A 23,580-nucleotide genomic window follows, 5' to 3' on the forward strand; every position below is an offset into this window, starting at 1 on the left:
ATAGGTGTTTGTTCAAATCAGGACTGTCTACACACCAGTTTTTGTTTCAAACAATTACACTTCATCGTTCGCACAGATCTGAGTTGACTTACGGTAGTTCCAGTAGGGTGGTATATATCTACAGAGTAGCTAGCTCGACCAGACAGATGCCTCCTCCAAAGTCCAACTCCTTTAATAACCTGGCGGCCATCCAAAATGGAAGCGAGACACTTAATGAACAAATACTGCTTAAACGACTGGAGGATCGAGAGAATGAAGTCAAATTGGCTGCTGAAGCTGGTCTACTGCTTATTGAGGAAGTCGAACAGGTGTGATTTCAATCAAACATTAACCCAACATGAAACCATTTTGTTCAGATTTTTTCAGCACGCAAGAGATTGAGCTTCTTTGTATTGAGACATCTTTTATACCATCAAATAGTTACGGAATCGAGTCAAACTGCTCGAAAAGTATCAGACGAATGCTGATAGTCGAGGGATCTCCCCATCGCCTTCCTTTGATGAAATCAAGTCCTTAAAGTCAGGCTTCGACCACCTAACTACCTCCGTGAAAGGTGTCGTAACAAAGATACGAGGTAGCTCTGCAGACAGCACTCCTGTCGTATCGAGATCACCTTCATCGACAAACATTGGCGACCTGAAACAACCACCTCCCACTCCCATGTGGGGTTTAAGCACACCATCTCCTCTAGCTCCAGCAGCAGGTCCCGCTATAACTACTCAACCACAACCAACTGCCCTGATACCGTCACGCTCAAGTCTGAAACGAACTCAGACGGTGAAATATACTCGACCCTCATCGCAGTCTAACGATGCTCCCAGTATGGATGCAGCCATGTCGAATGCTATAAATAACTCGCTGTTGGAAGTCTCGAGAGCGCAACAGCTCAAGTTGAAGCAAACGGAAAAGCTGTGTGCTGAGTCGCAGGCACGAGTCTTGGAGTTGCAGGAGACTACTGAAATGTTCAAGCATCGATTGTCTAGAGCCATGAGTGACAAGGGTATGTGTTATACTAGTCGGTTGAATCTGTGTGCGAGCCTATGAATGACATTGCTTGAACAGTCGCAATCCCTCAACCTCAGGCTCTTTTGCTGACATACAATTCGCTCCTTTAGATCGAATGGATGCTCAAGTTTATGAATTAGAAGTACGAGTACAAAAGGCTGAAGAGCATACTGCAGAGCTACAAGCCAACATGACGAAGCTGTCTCATGAGAACTCTCGATTAAAAGCAGAACGAGTAGCAGCAGAGTCTCGAGTAGAGTCTCTACGATCATCAGAACAGCATCTTCAAGCTGCTCATGAAAAGCTCAAAATTAGCCTAGAAACTGAGTCTCAACGACATCGTTCTGCTCTCGCATCACTACAACGAGACAACAAAGAGCTTAAGGCCAAAGTAGAAGAACTAGCTTCCATGAAACAGGGCATGCAGAGTAAGCTGGAGCTGAAATCTAGTCCAGCGAAGACAAGGACAGATTCCGATCTTGATAATAGACCATCTACACCACCTGCTAAGTCAACACCATTCCGTACACCTAATTCATCTATGCCACCATCTCCTGATCGTAATGGGTTTATGAATGAGACTCTAGCTACGTCATTGGCATTAACTCAGACTGAATTGTCTGAAGCAATGACCAAGATCCAGTCTCTAAGTACCGAGAATGTAGAATTGGGTAAACTGTTGAGTGATGCTCAAGAAACTATAGAGGCATTACGGCACGGTAGTGGATCGCTATTACATTCAAGACCTACTACTCCTAGAATGTCACCTAGATCGTCATCACCTACAAAGAGTCTTCATCTGGAAATGCTGAAGGGGTTGGACGATGATGTCAAGAACAGCAATGACGAAGTGGCTGGATTGACTATGCGTAATGGGGAGCTGGAGAGATTGCTGCTCGAAGCTGAAGATACTATACGAGCATTAAGGTCGGTTGTAGAAGACTTTGCTGCTGAGAATGACGAAGATAAACGACCTTCATCACCGTCTCCATCTCCCAAGCATGATTTAATGATGAAGCCTGTCGTAGCAGATCAGCAAGTAGTGCAACTTGAACTCATTAGTAGTAGAATCCTCAACGCAGTTGAAAAGTTGAGTGAATCCAATAGTAGTGGTGTTGCTAACGACGATGATGTGGTGGTATCAGTTGACAGAGGTCAACAAACTGAGCCTCTACTATCAGTACTCGCCGCCATCGATAATCTGAATCCAATTCGTGGTCTGCCTGGTGGACACCTACGATTGTCAGATAACTCACCAACCCCTTTGTCTCAAGTTTACGATGTATCGGATACGGCAGTGAATGTGAGGCGAAGATCTAGTAATAATCTATTAAATCACGTTGAAACGGGTACAGATGTGCCTTCTCCCTTGTCCTCAAGTGAACCCGTATCATTCTCATCGTCGACATCATCCCTATCGAAACTGGCAGAGTCGAACGACGGTACTAGTACACCAACAGCTACTTCCAGATCCATGTTTTCGATCAAATCTCATACCTCTATACGGCAAAAGCAACGAGCACCGCTACCATGGCCGATGCCTTCCCGATTCGTGAATCAGCCGCAAGTGTCAGATGACGATGCCGCACTGAATTCACGTAATGGTGCCGTCACGCTTCATCCTAGTAGTCTTGATCATACAGGTGAAAACTCGACAAGAAGAGATCGGGAGAATGTAATGGTTGATTTTATGGAGCAGTGGAAGCGATTGGGAGGTGCTCCGTCTGAACGGACTTTGTTTGATGATGGAATGAATTTGAATGGTGCTTCGGCTGTAGCAGCGGGTCAGACTGTAGATGATGGATCTGCTGGGGCCATGTTTAAAGTTAATCCGGTTGAGTGTCTTACTCAGACCATGATTGGATCTTGGGTAAGAGCATTTTGATGTAGCAATACCTGGGTTTAATGGGGTGGAAATTGTTGACTCATTTTATTGCTTTACACTAGTTCCAAAAATATGACCGTCGCAACAAAAGGTCACATTTACGATTCGTTTGGGTAAATCCGTATTCTCGACTACTGAATTGGGCTCCTCAGCCTCCTAGTCAAGGTGGACGTGGAATCAAGACTAAGACTGGTATGTAAAAGATAAATGTCGCCGAACATGTTTGGCAATTCGTTACCGCTTTTATTTTGCTTGCCTGGTGACTCAATCTCAACTCTTGTCTAGCATTCATAACCGACATAAAATTCACCGGAACAGCACCGCCCGTCCTCCTCGAACCAAACCATCCACCAACAATAACCCACTCGATCGACATTATAACATCAGATCGTCTAATCCGACTCATACCTACCAACTGGATGGATTTCAGAATGTGGACTCAGGGTATCTCACTACTCTTGTCTCGGGCACGACAGGCTGCACCGCTTCACGAACAGTTCCAGATGGTTGATTTGGATGGCGGTGAACCGTCCCGAGAAAATAGCACTGTGGATGCAGATGACGATGAAGAGGAGGATGATGGTTCGCCGCCACAGCCGTTTAAAGAGGGTATTGTGCCTGCTGCTGAGATTGCTGAGATTGAGAATCTGAATAAGGAAATGTTACCACCAGTAATACCCAAACCACCGATAGATGGTAGTGATAGTGTTATTAGGACGCCGACACGTAGTAGTCGCTCAGGAACACGGAGATGGTCGTTTGGGAAGTCACCGTCGCCGCTAGCTCCGGAGGTGTCTGATAATAGTAGTAGCGGTGGTAGTGGTGCTAGTAATGGTGCTAATTCGTCGTTGGCTGTTATAAACGAGAATGAGGAAGTTAGCATACCACCATCTATTCTGTCGGATAGACCGATCGAGAGGCCATCTAGTGGTGGGTCATCTTCTAAACGGAGGAGTTGGGTTATGTGAGGAGAAGTAATATGTGTGTCTATCCATCGCTTGGTAATGGAATTGATATAGGTTTTTGTTGCACAAGTAGCTTTAAGTTTCTCATAACCCGTTGTTCCTACATGATATTCTTTATGTATATTATCTCTGTCACATGCCATTGTTACTATGTTTGTGTTGTTAAATGATTTACTGCCAAAAATACAAAAAAAAACGAGATTTGAGTACATAGCCAAAAAAATGTTTTGTTGTGTTGTGTTTAACGTAAAGAAAGAAAGAAATGTCCTTCACGCCGAGAACTGTGTGTCTACAGTCGACAATGTCCTAAGCGCCTCATGACTCAATCTACTTTTCCGAAAGACTTTACGAGCTGCTGCTGCAAAGTGTTTGGATGCTGGTGACTGTTGGTGGTAGCCGTTTTCGGTATTCTCCAGCGGGTTAGGTACCACGATACTAACATCGTCCTCCTCTTCCTGATGAGCTGCTGCTATTGTTGTTTTTGGCTGATTACGAAGTCCATCTCTAAAACCACTTGTCCCTTTCTTACTAGTCTGACTATTCTGACTAGAGATTACATCTGATGATGCCTCCCAATCATCCACCTCAAACTGTTGAGATAAAGAACTGCTCGTTGCACGTTTCAGTAGCTGGGCCGAGTTTGAGCGGACGGGTTTACTCTCTGCTTTCTCGTGCTCCTCACCCGTATCCTCCTCGTCATCATTATCTCTTCCTTCATAATCAGCCGGATCTTCACCACCTTCAGGTTCCTCCTCTCGCTCTTCACTCGAAGAGATGCGGCCTTTTATGGGTGTTTTTAACGGTAATCTCAAACTAGTCCTTGGCATACTACTATGGCGAGACTGGTGACTACATTTACGAGACGGTGTCGTAGCGGTGTTTGACGGTGTGATGGTGAATACCGAGGACTCTACTTTTGGTGTTGCTTTGACCATGATGTCCAACATGGGTTCATATTTCCTATATTTCGTAAGCAGGAATGTCAATTTCAAGCGTATTTGCCGTACGAGGTCGTCCAGAAAACCGGCTGGGCACAAAAAATTAATTATCAGATACGTGCCATGAAGACGACACCTCTGGGACTTTGGCCTGATATAGCTCCCTTTCCTTGTCCATTTCGACCATCAAATTAGCATCCTCTTCGCTGCTCTCTGCTAAAGTAATACCAAATGATAATACTTCGGCCGCTAGGGCATAGTCGACGTGACTACCCAAAGCCTCCGATACAAGACACGACGCAACATGCCGTAGTTGCAACGGAGTCTCGTAAATGGTTGACAAGCACTCCAGGACATTTATATCCTGTGTTTGAGCATCTAGATACAGTTTGGCGGCAACATGCACCCAGGCACATGCATCTCTTTTTTTGGCAAGTAAAGGAGTTGTATGGTGAACGTCAATACAGTATATCAGCACTGCGAATATAGTCTGTGTCGATAAACACGATTCTCGAATACTCGTAGTAACTCGTATCTGTTTTACTGTATCCGGAGAAGGCCGCTTTTCATATTCTAAAATTCCTTGACAAATACGTATCAATGAGTATCGAGCACGAGTATTTCCATCTACTGCAAATGCTACGACTCGTTGCACTTGCTCGTTAAATCGTTTTTTCGACGTCTTTGCGATGGTGTTTAGCAGGACGTCTGCATGGTCTTCCATGATGGATACAAGCAACGGGCCTGCGATTTTTAGAGGGAGACTAAGTTGGAATTCGTGGAATTCACGGGATACTATTTGGTTTGTGGTCAAGACCGTTGATAGATGGTGGAGATACGGTGTAGGTTTACATAGTTTGATGGCACGATCGTATGCAAAGTCATAATCTCTAGGTGTTCCTAGCGCGTGATGGTTTAAGACGTGGATCAGCAGCTCGTATCCCTATTGTGTGTGGAAGTGAGACCACAAAGACTGTGGGTTGAGCAAACATACGTGTACCTGGTGATAGCAATGGACTGAAATGCACGCATCTATGAAGCCTTCCAAAACACGAGGGAAACTCCCGAGGTGGACTAGACACAGCTGAGTCAAGTGCTCTAACAAGACCAGACTAATAAGTGTGAACAACATCGATCAATTTTTGAACCAAACAAGGGCGAAAAACGAGAAGGACACCAGTGGGTCATGACAGCATGCAGGGTACCTCCTCAAATGATATGGTATTTCCTCATACCACTCCTCCGCATCCACGACAGAAAAGCCGTCCACAGCCAAACGTCCAACAGCAAAAGCAGCCAAGTGACTCAAACGAGGCACAGAGTCCACATACTTTGAAACATCCAGTTGCGAGCTTCCAATATTCATACTGGCTTTACTAGCAGCTCCCATATCCAAGTCAGGGAAGCAGTCAGCACAAACACGTGCCATTAAATCCCTAAATGTATCTCGTAATGCCAAAACAGGTTTCCTAACTGGCGATGCGTATCCCGATCCAGAATCTGACATGCGAGATATAGCACGATTCTTGTAAGATTTATATGTTTTGATTGGCTTTCGAGCTGGATGGATTGGTTCCAAGTGATTTCCAGGTTGTTGCATCAAGGTTGGGATTGATGAGGGAGCTGCATCTGCAGCTGTATTGACGGCTTTCAAGCAGCATTGTAATTGGCGGAGGACTCGACGGATTTTGGAAGTTTCTTCAAAACCTTCCATGATTTGACCAAAATTGTGTGTTTGATGATGGGGGTGTTCCTGGATAGAAATAGAGTTAGTTGCGTTGAAAAGAGGGATCAAAGGATTTTATAAGTGATACTTTACCTGATCCAAATAATCCAAGCTCCAGTAATAGTGTCTTTCTTGCAGTTTCAGATGCACAGTTGTTTTCTCAACGATGCACGGTAGCTACAGAGGCGATCGATGTCGGTTAGAATTTAATGCGATGCGATTGAATATGAAATTCCAATTTTCTCGTAAGGACCCACTTATGTTGCTTTTTGGAGCAGATTGAAGGTAAGGAAACCAAGCAGCAGCAGAAGTTTGTCTAGAACGAAGAACAAAGAACAAAGCATAGAACTCGCGAAACTACGCGTTTGCCAGTTTTTTTTCATACAATTCATTCTTCTATCAAGACTGTTTGATACAAAGACACCACTCAACAATAGTAGTCCTGGTTTTATTTGTACTTTCGACGGCCATGCTCATGTATATCAAAAGACATATGTTTGTTCCCTCTGTGTTTTGCAAATTGGGTTGGGATCGGCTTTGGCCACATTGAACAATAAATCGCTCACAGCTTAGCTACCCTCAGGCACGGTTTTGTAGTTTGGCAGCCAGCCAATACAACCACTTATAAAGAAGTGGATAGAATATCAAACGCTTGTATTCGCATAGATAAAACCGGTTCAAACCGCAAAAGACTTGATCCAGGCCACAATGACGAGGACTTGCAAATGCATTCACAATTACGCCTGCGAAGGATTCTTTGGCACGATGGTAACAGCAAGACGTCTCGTGCGAACGGAACTTTATATGAGGCTCCCATCCCATTCTCTTGGGGCCTCTGACGAGGTGACAAGGCGTCGCAGCTCAAGTTTTTATTGGCTGAGAAGGCACAAACCAACAGCAATGAACGGGGTTTTGGATGAGAATCAACGTAAAAGTTGAGCCGCACCAAGGCTTGTTCATGTGCCAAATGATAGTCACTTGAGAGCAGTCCACTTGAGACAAGGCTTGATTCGAAACGAAGATACATAGGGAAATGGATGTTTAGACGAAAGTTCAAGTCACGCAGCAGACCAAAAGAGAGTGGAACTGCAGAAAGATGTGCAGCAAGTTCAAGGACCATGTCAGTACATACCAGTGGTGGTTCTTCCTCTTTGCTAGTTCACGCCTTGTCGTTTGGGTGGGAAGAAATGGTCGAGGCGGTGAGGCGGTGAAATTACCAGGTCGCCTTGTAAGCTGCTACCTAAGCGAGACGAGACGAGTACTGACGCGTGTACGGGGAGGCTTACAGTGAAAAAGCTATGAATTCCATGTCCTCTGAGCGGTTGGTCATGAACGTCTCGTTCCTTACTTGATGAAATTGGCAGCATTGACAGAGATTCGACGTGATAACGAAGATTTGTAAAGGAACTCGTCGAATAGACCATCTGGTGTTCCAGTATCTTCTATTTGAGTATCAAGAACGGACGATGGAAGAGTTTCAATCATAGCATTTAGTTGTCATAAACTAGTTGGTATTAATATGATTTAAAGAAATTTACAGTGATTACTACTATACGAATGATATTAATATGAGGACGAATTCCATACCATTCCAAACATCCCTTCACTTCTTTCTCGTCTGATTAACCAACGACATAAACACATGCGCCAACGTATTCTGGGCAATACTATAATCCGTCACACCAAACCCCAATTTGGCATCCTCAAACGCCTCAAAGACCTCAGACAATTGACTTAACGCCTCAGGACTGGCGGTATCAGATGCCAACGGCATCTCAAACTGTACCGTTTTACCAATGATTTGAGCTACCTTGAGATTCAGCTTTGGGGACATGGCTTGTGGGAGCGCTTTAGCGGATTCTGGGGATGTGGTTTGGACGGTGATTTTGTAGCCCTGGCCGTACAGGTTCTTGAGATGTTGGGGAGTGCCGAGGGCTGCTAGGTGGCCGTTTGCGAGGATGCCGATTCGGGAAGCTAGTGCGTCGGCTTCTTCCATGCTTGATAGTGAAGGAGAATAGGTTAATGCACCTGGGTATATGCGTACGAGAGGACATGTTGCAGTCTACCTGTGTGTGGTAATAACAATCGTAGCTCCTCTCTCTTTCAGATCGTTTATGGTAGCCCAAATCGTTTGCCTGACTTCAACATCCATTCCAGTCGTTGGCTCTATTGGTTGAATTGAAGTTACTGCTAAAGCTTGCATCCAAAATAGGACCATGAAAGGCTAATACCATCCAAGAAAAGAATCTCCGGCCTTCCAACCAAAGCACATCCAACAGATATCTTTCGTTTATTACCACCACTCAATTGCTTTGATCGTTTATCAGGTTCACTCAACCCGACATTTTGAATGGTAGTCTCTACATCTAGTCGTGCTTCTTGTGTAGAAAGACCCTTGAGTCTCGAATACAGCATGAAATGTTCACGTCCAGTCAAGTTTTTCCATAATATATCTTGCTGTTGGGTAACTCCAATGATTGCGGGAATGCGTTTGTCGAATGGTATGGCAGTATACGGTCCCACTGTAGCCATTCCGGATGTGGGTGGAAGCAAGTTGGTTAGGATTTTGATTGTGGTGGATTTTCCTATCGATAAATATTATAAAAATGAGTATTTCATGTATATTGATGACTTGGAAACAGGGACTGGAGCTCACCTGCTCCATTAATACCCAAATACGCAAAAGTCTCCCCCCGTCTGACAGACATATACAAATTCTTAAGAATCGTGGCAACCTTCCTCCCACTAACTTCATCAACTGTAGTCGAAGGAAACTCTTTACAAAGTCCCAGCACTCGTATGGCATCCGAAGCTACATCCTGTCCCTGAAGCAACCGGCTTCGTTCAGCAGCCACATCCGACTCCAGCTGATCAGCTTTATAGTCCTCCATATCACCATGCTGGACTTTTGGTTTGGCTGCAAGAAACAGGAATTGGCGCAATGTTTGGCCTGTAGCCCGTAAGTGTGATAAGAGGGCCACGATTCCAGCATAAATCAAGGCGTCTAGTAAGAGGATGAGGCATACTGGGAGCACGAGACGGCTTGCATTGAAACAGTCGGATATTGTATACGGGTTTGATTTGGCTGTTCCTGCGATTTCCTGTTGGGGACATTGTATGTTTAGTTAGTGATGAAACTTCAATTTAAGGGTGTCTGTCGTTCGTTTCTTACATCAATAGCTCGATAAAGTCCAAAAGTCGGAATGACGATAGTCAGGCCAAAAACTGTTGATGGATCAATAATGTTGTTTTCGAAAAAGTAAACGATGAAATATGGAATGAAGATCTGATGGAAGGATTGAGCGTCAGCAGAGATGTTAGACTTTTGAGTAAAAGTTGAAAACGTACAAAGATGGCCATACTAATGGAGAGAAACGGAGCAACTGTTGCTGATTTTTTGAAAAAGAACGAAACGATATACGCCAACCAGATGAGTGCTGGACCTGCACATAGCATCGGCAGAAACCACGCTAACAGCATATATGAAAGTTTAGCAACAATCCGTGTCTTCAACCATCACACAATGCACTTACCAAGAAAACTGGTAGCCATAAACGCCGGCAGAGCGAATGCCCTTATCACGATCAGAATCACAAATACTCCAAACACGTATACCAGTCCGTCAACCAAGAATGCCGATACAAAGTATATGGACAATGGTAATCCAGCGGTTGTAAGCTGTTGCTGCATTCCCATTTCAATTTCGTCTACGAGAACTCCAGCAACGAACGGCATCGTGAAACTCAGTCCGTATACAATGAAACTGGGCAGGATTCCAGCAGATACGTCAGAAGCTTTGGTCGACGCAGGGAGGGTGCTCAATGCTGCACGGGTATATAGTGGCGAAGTATCATTTGCGGCAGCTTGTGCTGCGATACTAGAAGCAGACACGAGTATCGGTAAAATGGAGGAGCTAGCAGACTGCGAGTATATCTAATAGTACATTTTGGTTGAATGGGCATCCGGTCTGTCAAGTACCAAGTCCATCAAAGACAACTTACCACTGAAGTAGCATCTCCATCCAAATAAAAGCCACCAGGCGAAACAGTGCCAGACGTCGATGACTTGTATCCCGAAGTTACATTCGAAGCATATGCAGATATAGAATCAAACGAGACAACCGTTAAGTTGGAGGGAGCGCCGAGAGCCATCAGGTAGGAGGTGACTGGGCTTGTGATGATGTTGAGTTTGCTCAGACTTGACGAGTCTGCAACGATGCCGAGAAGGGAAGAAGCGCTTCCTTGAGAAAAATCCGAAGCGACAATAGGTCTATTCGAGGTTTTGAAGTTTCAGATAGGCTGTCATCCGCTTCTTTTGGCCGACGTTCAAAGCGTTGATCTTACATGGCGGAGACGACAGCTAGTTGATAGAAACAATTTGGTTGTTAGAAACATGTCCTCGTCACATTCCACAAACGACTTCAAGGTGCTTACCAGTGCTTGGAATAGTATTTTGAATTCCTCTGCTCAATCCAGTGGCAATGAGTGTCATCAAAGCTGGGAATAGTGCACCAGCCAATAGGTATCTACTATCTTTTCTGATCAAGAGCAATCGCAAACCCATCATCACTGTCAATTGTCCAAAGAAACTCATCATAGGCCTAGTTATCTTGGCTAAATGAGGCTTTTCCATGACTGAGTATGTCCTAAAGAGTATTTTTCGACGGAAACGTTAGTAAGTTAACGGTGTGTCGCATTCGATATATACACGGTGGTTATAACACGTTTTGTTTTTTCAGCATTTGAGGTAAAGAAGACGACGTTTGCGGTATGATACCTTGGGCCAAGTATCAACTAAAAGATTGGAATAGAATTCAGTCCTTCTCGGACGGCGACCGCTTTGTATTCTGTCGAGAACTCCACGTTGACAAGTGCGGGGTTTGACCGACTTGCTTCCACTAATAGGCTGTGCCTCCACGTGCAGAAAAGGACTTATTGTCGCATTATAATATCGCTTGCCTGACAGCGACGAACACTTCTAATGTCTCCAATACAGTCGGAAGTGTTCTCAGTCAGCTTGCAACCGTCAAAGACAAAGCAGTTTGTTGCGCTGGTCAGAAAGGACTGGAGACTCAAGGTATGTAGTGAAACGGTTTTTATACATGTTTCCATGTGTGTTTACTTCTTTTTGCAAGTCTGTTCGCTATACACTTTAAGCCAACATCAACACCACATTTTTTAATTCTTCTCACATCTCTACTAGACACGTGAATGGCTCCTCACCTTCGTAGCCGTGTTTGTGCCATTGTTCCAGATGTCAATCTTGTTGATCTTACAAAGTGCATTGCTCAAACGACCAGACTCAAGTAGGCTTTTCGCTCTGATGGATCCAACACAATCTAACAACTCATGTCATAGATCCACAGCCAACCCAGTTCCCAAAACTAACGACACTATGCACCTCATGTGTCCACGTCGCATACGTGAACGACTCGACAACAATCAATTCAGTCATCACGCAACTACAATCCCTGATTCTCGCCAACGAACCAACAGCCGTATTCCAAGCTTTCGATTCCGAAACAAGCTTGAGGACATATCAGGTCGCAAACACAGTCGTAGCAGGTGTCGCATTTACAAATGTCAGCTCAGCTTTGACTGGTGGAGCTGGTCTCTCAACATATACCATATACGCCAACGAAACCGTGTTTACGTCGGGGTATGCCACGTCACGGTTTACGACGTTGCAGTTGTATGTAGACAGGGTGCTAGTGAATTTAGCTCGTAGTGCAAAGGGATTGGCTGCTTTGCCGAATCCTTTGAACTATACAAGTAGCGCCACTGGAATTACGTATACGTATGTAGCAGGTGCTTTAGCTTCGAGTATCGCTTATCTAGCACCGTATTATCTGGCGTTCTCGATGCAGCCAATCTCAGCCAATGTACAGATACGTCTTGCTAATGAAAAACATAAAGGAGTCAAGCCATTTTTGATACTCATGGGGTTGGACTCCACGGTTTACTTGTTTTCTGCATGTTTTTCGGAGGTAAAGTCCCAGCTACGCCCCAAGAAGGAGAATACATGAAAGCTGACAATAACTTGTCCCTCATAGTTCTGCTTTGCCATCCCAACAATCTTACTAGCCACACTACTCCTAACCGTGGGCAACATCATTATCTACTCATCACCACTATGGACATTCTTGTGTCTCTTCTTGTACCTCCTCAGCTTGTTATCTCAAGGTGCTCTCCTCTCAGCATTCGTATACAATCCACGGGTCGTGTCACTGTCATCGAACTTATTCATGGCTGTGAATTTGGTCGTCTATGCTCTGGGAGCCCTATACGTATGGGGACGACCAGCAAAACTAAGCTTAAGCTGGATTATGATGCTTCTACCAGGCGTAGCATTTGCACGAGGAATCGACATATTACAACAATCCGATCTAAATCTGGCTGGTATTACCTTATCTAACGTCTCAACCACCGAAATGCCCAAAGTGCTGGGTATGCTGACCCTCGATATTGTCATATGGTGGTTTTTGGCTTGGTATGTCCAATTGCGATACCCTGGCATGAATGGGCCAGGACTCAGTCGTACATTCTTCCTCTCCTCGGAATTCTGGTTTGGCCCTAAAAGTGACACGACATCCAACAAGGAAATGCCATTATCTGAAACCGTGTCGCCAAATATTGACCCAGTAGATTTGAGTGCTATACCACAGGAATCACGTAATATCGCAGCATTGTCTCATGTGGTTAAGGTGTTTACGGGTAGCTCTGATGACGAGGGGCAAGTGAAGGGAGGGATTACTCGGCTGATTGAGCTTTTTAAGGCGAAAGACGAAACGAGAGCCATTGATGATGTCTCGCTATCGCTTAATCAAGGTCAGATTGTGGGTGTTTTGGGCCATAATGGCAGTGGAAAGACGACTCTTTGTAATCTGCTATGTGGGTTGATGGTTCCCACATCCGGGAGGTATGAGTCGGCATCACTTTTCATTTTTTTCCTCATCATCAACCCCAAAACTTCAACTCAATCACAAAGTCTTTCTGCGGTATAGTGTATTTTGGAAGATCCAAAAACCAGACGGAACTTACAACATTCTCGATACCCGTAATCCGCTCGGGTTAAACGTCATTCGACAAAACTTGGGTATATGCACCCAAAAAGATGTCCTGTTTGATTCCTTGACAGTACACGAACACCTGGAACTCTTTGCCGCTGTAAAAGGAGTAAACGTAGATGATCTAGACGCGTACCTGGATGCGCTGATAGCTGATGTTGGACTGGAAGACAATAGTAGTAAGAGAGCAGCTGGGTTGAGTGGTGGACAAAGGAGGAGGTTGGGAGTTGCACTTGCGATATTGGGTAATCCATCGCTGATTCTGTTCGATGAGCCGACTACAGGAATGTGAGTAAACTAGCAGACTGGATGTCGTGTGTTGCTGGTGTCCTTAACAAAACGAATGATAGGGACATCAATGCAACACTCCATTTCTGGGAACTTTTACAAGTAATCAAAGCAAACAAGACCATCATTCTAACCACACACAGTATGGAAGAAGCTGAAATCCTCTCGGATCGCATACTGGTGCTTTCACACGGTGGTATCCAAACACTCGGCACCACATCATTCCTCAAGAAACGCTTCGGCATTGGAATGCATCTCGTAGTTGACTTCAAACAGGACAGTGAATCACCTATTCGAGAAGTCTTGGCCATTACTAACTCCCACTTCCCATGTACGCTTCTAATGTACATTTGTTTCAAAAACACACATCTGACTTTAACTCTCCTTTTTTTAGCATCAACAATCAGCAAATCAACTGCCAATTCTGTAACGTTTACACTACCGCCATCAGACGATACCAGTAAACAGATGCCGGCGCTGTTGAAGGAGCTTGGTGACGGCATGCGATCTGGTAAAATCAACAATGTGGTTGGGGTTGGTGTGGGAGGAACGTCGCTGGAGGACGTGTTTCTGAATCTACGGGATGCTGAGTCTCATTCTACATAATTATATCTAATTACTATACCTTTGTCATACTACTTATGAGCATTTAATTACACGCATAGTTTATTTCACATCCTCATACATGTCGTCGGCAGGTATATTTACATAGTCATATATGACGTACATCACGGAATCTAGTCTATCAACACATCATGCGCAGTTACCGCTGTTTTACATGGTCACAAAACCTCCTTAACACTGCCACCCTGTGAGTAACAGATCGATCTAAAATGCGAGATCGATCGCGCTAGACCCAATTTCGATCTCCACCCAAGACATTTATAAAACACGCCTCCAAACAAAACATGAAGCGTATGGACAAACTACGAATCATTATCGAGCTCATTGCTCCATTCTGCAAAAACCTGCCAATCAAGCAGTTTTGGAGCGTGGCGTGTTTAGGGTCTGAGTTTGAAGCTGATACACGGGCCATGAAACATCATCAGGTTGTCAGTCATCATATTCAGTGAGTGTTTGTTGTGGTGTGTATTCGTTTGAGGGATGGTGTGATTTCACGTTTCGTTTTCGGAATGGACGCACAGTAGGATTCAACATGTTGTTTCCAGTACTAAACGTTTTTGGGCTCGGTTGATAGAAATTTGATTATGCAATGGTCGCTCTTACAGTCAGCATCGCCGTACAAGCCGCCTGGACATGTTGCAAATACCCATTTCTGTGTGTTGTCATGGTGGGCGTATGAAGCTAAACTTGAATATGGCCAATAATTCATCATTTTCATGTCCATTACAGATATCTTATGCTTTGTGTCATTAGGGACAACATGGTAAACTCTTCCAAACATGAGCTCTCGGACGACATGTCTCGTGAAGAATTTGTGTTTGCAATGCTACGAGCTGCATCATCCTCTACCTCTCTAATCAAGAGTAATGTGTCTCAAGATGTCGTAATAAGGAGTCTTGGGACTGCGCTGGATGAGACTATTCAGCTTTGGATGGTAAGCCTCAACCAGCCAAGAAACGGGCGTATGCAGTAGTAAGGTGCCTAACACATTTCATCTCACATAGTACGCATGTCGATACACAATCGCACTGATTGAAGGCAACACCAAAATCCAAGACCAGAACTATGACAAGGCCTCCCAAGTATTCAGAAACCAACGCCGTGTCTCATCTGACACACGTGTTGGTCCTCGATACGATCTATGGGCTGCGATAAATGCAGACGAGTATGTGCACCGTGGTGAGAATCTCGGGAGAGAGATGAATGGCCCTCAGATGAATCAGGTACGTGTCTGAAGTGCGTGAAGGGCGTTCTCATAACGGCAAAAGCTTTCTGGCTTTTTTTGTCATTACAGATATGCATGCTGGACAATGCAGTCCCCAACCTAAACTTCGCGACAATCCTCTCCACCGCGATCCCTAAAGCCCAGCAGCACTACCTGCTTCACCGTGCACACACCACAGCTACCAACGAGCCCAAAACAGCAACATTCCTCTTCAAGCAATGGCTGCCAACATCCCCGTTACCCCATCACCAGACATTCACATCCGACATGGTTATCGTACAGCTGGCACACGATGCAATGGTAGTGGCGCTCATGAATCACATATTTGGTTCTCCACATTGTTTGTTGCCTGGGGTTGAGACGGCTGTGATTCACTACCTAAATATGCGGCTGCTGGGCAGAGATACGCTGGGTGTTGATCGGACGTGTGCGTGGAGGGATTATTATCAGTGTGTGCATTGTCATGGGTGTGGTGAGGATAAAGAGAGGTGTGTGGAGGAGAAGGAGAGGTGTGTGGAAGGAGAGTGGAGGTTTGGGGATGAGACGTTGGGGGAGTGGAAGAAGGCGTATGAGGAGGGAGTGTGGAGGCTTGCGCCGGTTGTGGTTGCGTAGTGATAGTTGGTTGTCTATAGTTAATTTGTCTAGTACTCGAGTGGTTTCGCATAGTAAAATCAGTAGTTTGATATAGATGGTGTTGTAAACCGAATGTTACAACGTTGGCAGTGTAAACCTCAATGGCCTTGTCCATGTTGAATTTCAAAATCGTCCACTTTTTTTGGTCTCGTTACACGCGTCGAACTGAAAGTATCATCTCATAACCCCATATGTAGTTTCAACTAGCAAAGTAGCAACAGTACACTAGCTATTCATCTATTCAAAAGCATCGCCCTTCTCCCTCAAAGCAACATCGTATGTACCTTGAGCTTGAAACCACTTGAAGACGGGATCAGCTAATTGCTGACGTGTTTTCACTGCTGTCTCGTGATCAATCAAAATGGGAGGTGTGGCACTGGCTTCTGCAAGGAGCTGGCATTGTGCTGCCTTTTCCATACTGCAGAAAAAATATGAGAAATGTGCGGGATGATTCATGACAAATACAAAACCGATGGGAACTCACGTAATGAAAGCTTGCGTAGCCTCATCGACTGTGTTTCCTACAGTTAGCAATCCGTGATTCTGCATGTTGAGAGGCGAAAGATATTAGTTTGTTAAATTACCGTTGTCGGGTCCCTCCAGAATCAACAGCACACGACAATGGCATAATGAAAGAATGGCAAAAAGCCCATTAAATAATCAGTCCGATACATACTGTAAGGAAGAGACCCAGACCACCAGCTTTACAGTTTGCCAACGTCTCTGCTATCTTTTCGCCTTCTTCGACGCTGACAACATTGGGGTCTCCAACGAAGATGTCGTGGCGTTCGTATATGGCACATGCATCCTGGGGTGTGATAATTTCGATTAGACAAAGAATCAGTCTGGAACCACAAATCGACAACCAAAAAAAGACGGAAGCCGCGTATAATATGGTTTGGTACCTGTGTAATGGGATCCAGTTTACGATGTAATGCAGCCCATGCTTTGCCATACATAGAGTGTGCATGGCATACACCGTGAATCTAACACACACCGAGTTAGCTCACGACAAGATTTGAAGCTGAACAAGCTGTACCTTTGGGAAAGCCTTGTGAATCGACGAGTGAATGACGAATGCAGGACCGTTCAAAGGTCCAGTTCCTTCCAATACGACTCCGTCGTGGCTGACGAGTAGCAAGTCCGAGACTTTCATCAACGAGAAGTGGGTACCTAATCGAGAAGAAGGTGTAAATGTATAGTAGCTGTGACGTATTTTGGTACATACCAAGTGGGTTGACCCAGAAGGCATCTGTAAGAATTGGATCACGAACGGTGATATGTCCTGCGTGATCTGTCAAGTGGATATGAGGAGGTCAGAAGGTGGGTTTGTTCAAACACGTTCGTCTTTGGCATCAAACAGTCCTTCCTGCCATGCCTTTCGTTCCAGAACATACTTTCGTCACCATATCCAAACTTGGCAAAGATTCTCAAAGACAAGACCAGTCTGCGTTTCCTGTGCAGACGTTCTTCTTCCTATGTAACAAGGTGTTCAAGAGAAGTGAGCAGTCCGTCTCCCGGGTAGTATGAGCAGGCACGCAAACCGAGTATATACCAAACTAGCAAAAGTAGGTGGTCTGGGCATTCGCAAGTTTGGAGTCTTGTTTCGATCAAAATGTACTCCGTATCCAGGGACGGTTACCGAAGGAGTTGTCTTCTTTGATGCAGCAGATACGGTATCGGAGCTTGCATCATTTACAGCGAGTCCTACAGCCAGACTAGATGCACTGGCAGTGTTTGATGTTGTGACACTCTGATGGTGTTCGTGGGTCTCGTTTGATGCCAGATGTGCAGCTAAGAGAGACAATCGGGCGCTTGAGAGGGCAGTGGAACTCATTATTTGTATAGTGGATTGCTCAATCTTGGTATGTAGTTTGTATGCAGTTAGTAATAGTAGACATGATGAAGTTGTAAAGAAACCCCAACATCATTCAGAGCTTACATGTATGGTTCTTGTTCACGTCGTTCAACCTTCCGCTCTGGATCAATCGTCGAATATAAGTTGTTTACCGCGATCAAATTGACTTTATAGCTCTTCAACCATTAAACGTGATTTGTTTTGGGACTAGTGTGTTTTGCAAAAAAAACTATTGACAATTCCCTGTCGTTTCATAAACTAGATCCAAGCTCATTCACTGGAGCCAAATATGAAGCCAACAAATGACGACCCAGCTCCAGCTCCTTCAGCAGGAAACAAGCGTAAACGAATCTCAAAAGCACTTCGACAAAAAAGTGTTCAACCAGGCCACGACTTGGATTGGACTACTGTACCAACGCCAGACGCTTGGGATTTCACGGACGGGGCTAATGAAGGTGGCTTCTTTGGTCTGGAAGAGATTGATGGCGTCGATGTCGAATACATCAAGAATGAAACTGGAGGAACGACCATACATTTCAAGGTTTGGCAACATAGCGGTCGCTCGAAGATAGAGTTGGATCTCCTTTTTAACATATTTTTTAAATCTGCTAGAAGGTTCCTCAGCCAGTTAAACCTATAGCAGAGGATCAAGACGAACCTGCTCACCAAAACAAGAAGAAAAAGGTCAAATCCAAAAAGAAAAAGGCAATACCCGCTAAACCACCATCAGATGCATCAGATCCTGTAGAATATATGGACGCGAATAGTTTACCGTGGTCTGAAGTTCACACTTCAGCTGACGTCTTTGCCAGTGCAGACGATTCTGGCTTTTATTGTCTAGAAGAACTTGATGGCGTCAATGTCGTCTATGAGGAAGTGGAAGGTGGTGGTAAGGTTGTCAAGTTTAAGGTATGGGTTGAAGTGATATCAGGATGTGATGCTGCACCATTAGCACAAAAAAAACTTGACATGTTGTGTCGTGGAATTGACATGTTCATTTCTTTAGGCAACTCGACCTCTATCTAAAGGGAAACCAGCTGCACCCGAAGAGCCATTACCGAATCCAGAGGACTTTATGGCTGTAGATGACTTTGAAGAACCAGAAGCTGAAAGTGCCAAGTCTAATCTTGTCGCTGCAGATGATGCAGATGAAGACGGTAGCGAGAATTGGACTGATGTTGACGATGATGAAGAACACGGCGAAACATCTGATGAAGAAGATGCGCCAGGAGCTGATAATGAGCAATCAGATGTGGTAACGAAAAGAGTTGGAGCATTATCTGACGAAGGTACGACTTAGCTCTTCTACAACATCCGCGTTTTGGCTTGCCTCAATAACGGCACTTCCTCGTCAGGTACAGATATGTCAGCATGGCTACCACTACAACTGTCTGCACCACTATTACGTGGTCTGCAAGAACAGAAATTCGGCACACCCACAGAGATACAGTCTGCAGTGTTGCCTATAGCATTGCAATCGGAACGTGACGTTATTGGAGCTGCAGAAACGGTACTACAGTATGAACCAGTTGTTTTTTTGCACCACGTCTGCTCACTTTTCCATACCACAAACAGGGATCTGGTAAAACACTAGCATTCGGCCTCCCAATCCTCCAATCCATAATCACCTCAACACCATCCATCCTCACGAAACGAGACAAGAATGCTACACTACAAGCATTAATATTAACACCAACGCGTGAACTGGCTTTACAAGTAGCTGAACATTTAAACAATGTGGCGAAAGTGAATACGCATATTCATATTATTGCTTTGGTGGGTGGTATGTCGACATACAAACAAGAACGGTTGTTGAGGAGTCGACCTCATATTATTGTTGCTACACCTGGTCGTTTGTGGGAGTTGTCTACCAAGGTTGGTTCGCTTCTTGCTTAATGGCTCGGCTTCTTGTCCCGCAACTGGAACTAACGTTTTCCCCATCACCAGGATGAAGGAATCTTGACACGACTACGCCAAATCAAGTTCCTCGTATTGGATGAAGCAGATCGAATGTTGGAAGCTGGTCATTTCCGTGACTTGGAGCATATCTTGAGAGCATTGTCTTTCAAGCGAAAGTGAGTATACTTTCATACGACGATATTCTTCATGTTGTTTTGCCTTTTCGAAATAGACCCTTAATTCTCTTCTCACACCTCAATTCTTGTAGAATTACCAATGACGTTGACTACACCGAGACCATGGATGTTGGCAGCGAAGACGATGAGGTCAGGCCGGCACCCCGACAAACATTTGTGTTTTCTGCGACGTTGATACAAGATGCTAGACTTAAACGTAAACTGAAAAAGTCGAATAAGGGGTCTTTTGAAGGACCTAGTATGAGTACGTATTGAATATGCATGCTTGCTGGTAGTTCTGCATTAAAATTTGTTGAAACTTTTTCCGAACAGAGGAACTACTGGGAAGATTAGAATTCCGTGATCCAAACCCAGAATATGTAAATTGCATCAAGTCAGCCATGGCCAAGAAGATTACAGAGACGCGTATAGAATGTTTATTGACTGACAAGGTATGGAGCCTCTGGCAAATCCTTTCTTTCTCCACTACACAAGACTATTTCTTACTTCAAACTTTTCATAGGACGCCTACTTATACTACCTACTAATCCGATACCCCGGCCGAACCCTCGTCTTCGTAAACTCGATCGACGCCATCCGTCGTCTCGTCCCCATATTCACTCTCTTGAACATACCCGCCATGGGCTTCCACGCCGAAATGCAACAACGCCAACGTCTCAAGAACCTAGATAAATTCATTTCGAATCCTAAAACAGTGCTTTTTGCATCAGATGCCGCTGCTCGTGGACTTGATATCCCACATGTGGAGCATGTAGTTCATTATCAGCTGCCTAGAACTGCTGAATTGTATGTGCATCGCAGTGGAAGAACGGCACGTGGAGATGTTAAAGATGGTATTTCGGTGGTGCTGTGTAGTCCTGATGAAGTTGGGGTTTATAAGAGGATTTGTCATCTGTTAGGAAAAGGTGAATTGCCACCAATATCAAACTTCGTGTTTTGCGCAGCTCTAACATCTCTTTGTTTAAATAGACGACATGGACCTGTTTCCAGTTGATCGTACTCTCATGCGAGGCATTGAGAAGAGGCTGCTGCTAGTGAAGCAGATCAATGATGAGGAGCATAAACTTGACAAGGTAAAAGGATTCTTTGTTGATTTTTCTTTTCGCTACGACATCTCACACCTCAACTATGCGAACCTGCCCATAGAGCGAACATGAAAAGAAATGGCTCAAGAAAACTGCTGAAGATGCAGGCATTGATCTTGAAGGTGGAAGGTATGCACGTTGTGATGAACAAAATAAGATGAATTCTCATTCAGAGAATACTCTCTCGTCATCAAGCACATCTAATCATCCACCATTATTACGAAGCTCTGAATCAGATACTGAAAGCAAAGCAGTTTCCAAGAAAGGTCTAGCTCGCAAAAGGGCTGGATTACGATCACTGCGACAGGAACTGAATGTCTTGTTGGCACAGCCGATACTTCCAAAAGGTGTATCGGGTCGTTATTTGACAAGTGGAGTTGTGGAAGGGTTGCCTGAAGTTTTGATGCAGAATGAAGGTAAGCAGGCTAAAAAAAGTGGCACGAGGATAGGCCAAAAAAAGTGGCACGAGGATATACCCAATGTCGTTTTGTGTTCACTTTTTTACTTCCCCCTTGACATAGGTACAAGCACATTGCTACCGACGATTGTCGCATCACGGGCTGTAGATGATGCAAAGAAGAAACATGCTAATAAGCAACGGAAACGATAGTCTTGTGGGATGGCTCTGTTGTACTCGTTTGGTTTGTTAATACAGTGGTCGTCAAGTCTGCAAATTTCTTTACATTGATGTTGACATGTTTGGAAGACACGTGGAAGGAACGAAGGTTTGATTCCAAGATTCAAGTGGTGCTTGGTTGGGGGGGTTTTTTAGGATTGTGCTGAATAGGAATCGTGAGGTGCAGATCAACAGAGCAGAAGCAGTGAGGCAGTAAATGTTGTCCAAGGACGATGAGAGTCAAGTCAGCATCTCGGCCAACAAAACAAAAACGGTTGCATTTGCCTTTATATGACAACCTTCAGCAAGTGATCTGTTGAAGAACCTACTCCTCACATTGGGTGTAGCTGCTCGTGGATTTGAACTTAGAATTGTGTGTTTACAAGAGTGGAAGTACGGCATGTGCAGATGTTAATAAAGATAGGTCTGTGCATCTGTGAGGCCATGATGAGATTGGAGTTTATATGACGAGTTGTCAGTTGTTTAGCAAAGATGATGCACGGCAGTCTTCTTGCTGATCCTAAAATGTCAAGATGAGATGAACCCTGTTTCCAGTCGATCGTACTCTCCTGGTGTGGTATTGAGAGTACATTCTTGGTTGTCAAGCGGAGCGGACTACGAATGAGGATCACCCATTTCTTCTTGACAAGGGGTTAGCTCTTTCTGGGGCCGCATGTTTTTTTTTGCTGGAAAGTCTCACAATTCAACCCTTAATTTGCAATACGCAGCGTGAAATTGAAACGAAGATGTTGCAACGTCCTGCCCACGATACAGACGTAGATCTTGAAGGAGGAAATTAAGCACGATTGATGACCAAAAATGTATACAAAGTCTCTTGATACATATTGTCTGGTCATCAAGGACTTCTGATCATCCACTCAACTCCTTATAGCTCATAGCTCTGAATCCAATATTGAAAGCAAAGCATCACCCCAGAAAGGTTTAGCTCGAAAAAGTGCAAGGTCGTTGTTCTTACGACAGGAGCTGAGTATCTTGTTTGCACGGCCAATCTCAGTAAAAGAGCCTGGGCCGCTATTTTAATTGTGGTGCTTTCTAGGGGCTGAAGTTCTGAGACAGCATGAAGGTCAATTTGAGTCGTAAGAACGAGACACAGGAGAGGTACAGGCACACCATTCTCAACATTTGTGGCATCACGGGTTGTATGATACAAAGAAGAAGCATGCTCATAATGTTACATTACGATTCACAAAACATTTCTTTTCGCTGACTCTTGCTATCTTGGTTAAACAAGAAGAAACAAGTACTCAAGTCAAGGTTCGAATTGGGCTATTGTAGCCACGCCAGATGCTTCGGATTTAACGGACTGTCCTAACGAATAGGCCTCTTTGGTGTGGACGAGATGCATCGCGTCAATGTCGAACACATTCGTCAGAAATGCTGAAACTGACACCACGCTATATTTCTCGTTTTAACTCAAGCCCACAGGCTTGATTTGTTTGGAAGAACTCCTGATTGTATCAATGTCGTCTATGAGAAGGGAAAAGGTGATAGTGTAATGTGGTTCAGACAGGATGGTTTTTTCCCTTTACTAAAACACTCACCTTCTGCA

At 44.6% G+C, this 23,580-nt stretch overlaps 4 protein-coding genes across 4 annotated transcripts; 3 read left to right on the forward strand and 1 right to left on the reverse strand.

The window, feature by feature from the left end:
• Positions 1-146: 146 nt before the first annotated feature.
• SmJEL517_g02742 (uncharacterized protein) lies at positions 147-3,858 on the forward strand (the record flags this gene model as incomplete). The annotated part of the gene is made up of 5 exons (XM_031168670.1): positions 147-308; positions 421-1,000; positions 1,116-2,875; positions 2,953-3,082; positions 3,176-3,858. 5 exons carry the CDS (start codon positions 147-149, stop codon positions 3,856-3,858), a joined length of 3,315 nt encoding a protein of 1,104 aa, XP_031025361.1.
• Positions 3,859-8,122: 4,264 nt separating this feature from the next.
• SmJEL517_g02743 (uncharacterized protein) lies at positions 8,123-11,151 on the reverse strand (the record flags this gene model as incomplete). The annotated part of the gene is made up of 10 exons (XM_031168671.1): positions 8,123-8,516; positions 8,586-8,685; positions 8,751-9,104; positions 9,176-9,620; positions 9,692-9,805; positions 9,868-9,989; positions 10,053-10,452; positions 10,521-10,788; positions 10,863-10,878; positions 10,953-11,151. The coding sequence occupies 10 exons, from the start codon at positions 11,149-11,151 to the stop codon at positions 8,123-8,125; spliced, it is 2,412 nt and encodes an 803-aa protein (XP_031025379.1).
• A 348-nt stretch (positions 11,152-11,499) lies between these two features.
• On the forward strand, positions 11,500-14,479 carry SmJEL517_g02744 (uncharacterized protein; the record flags this gene model as incomplete). The annotated part of the gene is made up of 7 exons (XM_031168672.1): positions 11,500-11,595; positions 11,722-11,824; positions 11,877-12,505; positions 12,572-13,437; positions 13,523-13,873; positions 13,936-14,204; positions 14,268-14,479. 7 exons carry the CDS (start codon positions 11,500-11,502, stop codon positions 14,477-14,479), a joined length of 2,526 nt encoding a protein of 841 aa, XP_031025366.1.
• A 4,023-nt stretch (positions 14,480-18,502) lies between these two features.
• On the forward strand, positions 18,503-22,004 carry SmJEL517_g02745 (uncharacterized protein; the record flags this gene model as incomplete). Its single annotated transcript, XM_031168673.1, has 13 exons — positions 18,503-18,754; positions 18,826-19,122; positions 19,220-19,502; positions 19,569-19,723; positions 19,789-20,088; positions 20,161-20,288; positions 20,381-20,553; positions 20,622-20,740; positions 20,812-21,214; positions 21,279-21,382; positions 21,456-21,523; positions 21,590-21,810; positions 21,916-22,004. The coding sequence occupies 13 exons, from the start codon at positions 18,503-18,505 to the stop codon at positions 22,002-22,004; spliced, it is 2,592 nt and encodes an 863-aa protein (XP_031025367.1).
• Between the last annotated feature and the right edge of the window lie 1,576 nt (positions 22,005-23,580).

The sequence above is a fragment of the Synchytrium microbalum genome, assembly GCF_006535985.1.
Source record: "Synchytrium microbalum strain JEL517 chromosome Unknown SmJEL517_scf0012, whole genome shotgun sequence".
Lineage (NCBI taxonomy): Eukaryota > Fungi > Chytridiomycota > Chytridiomycetes > Synchytriales > Synchytriaceae > Synchytrium > Synchytrium microbalum.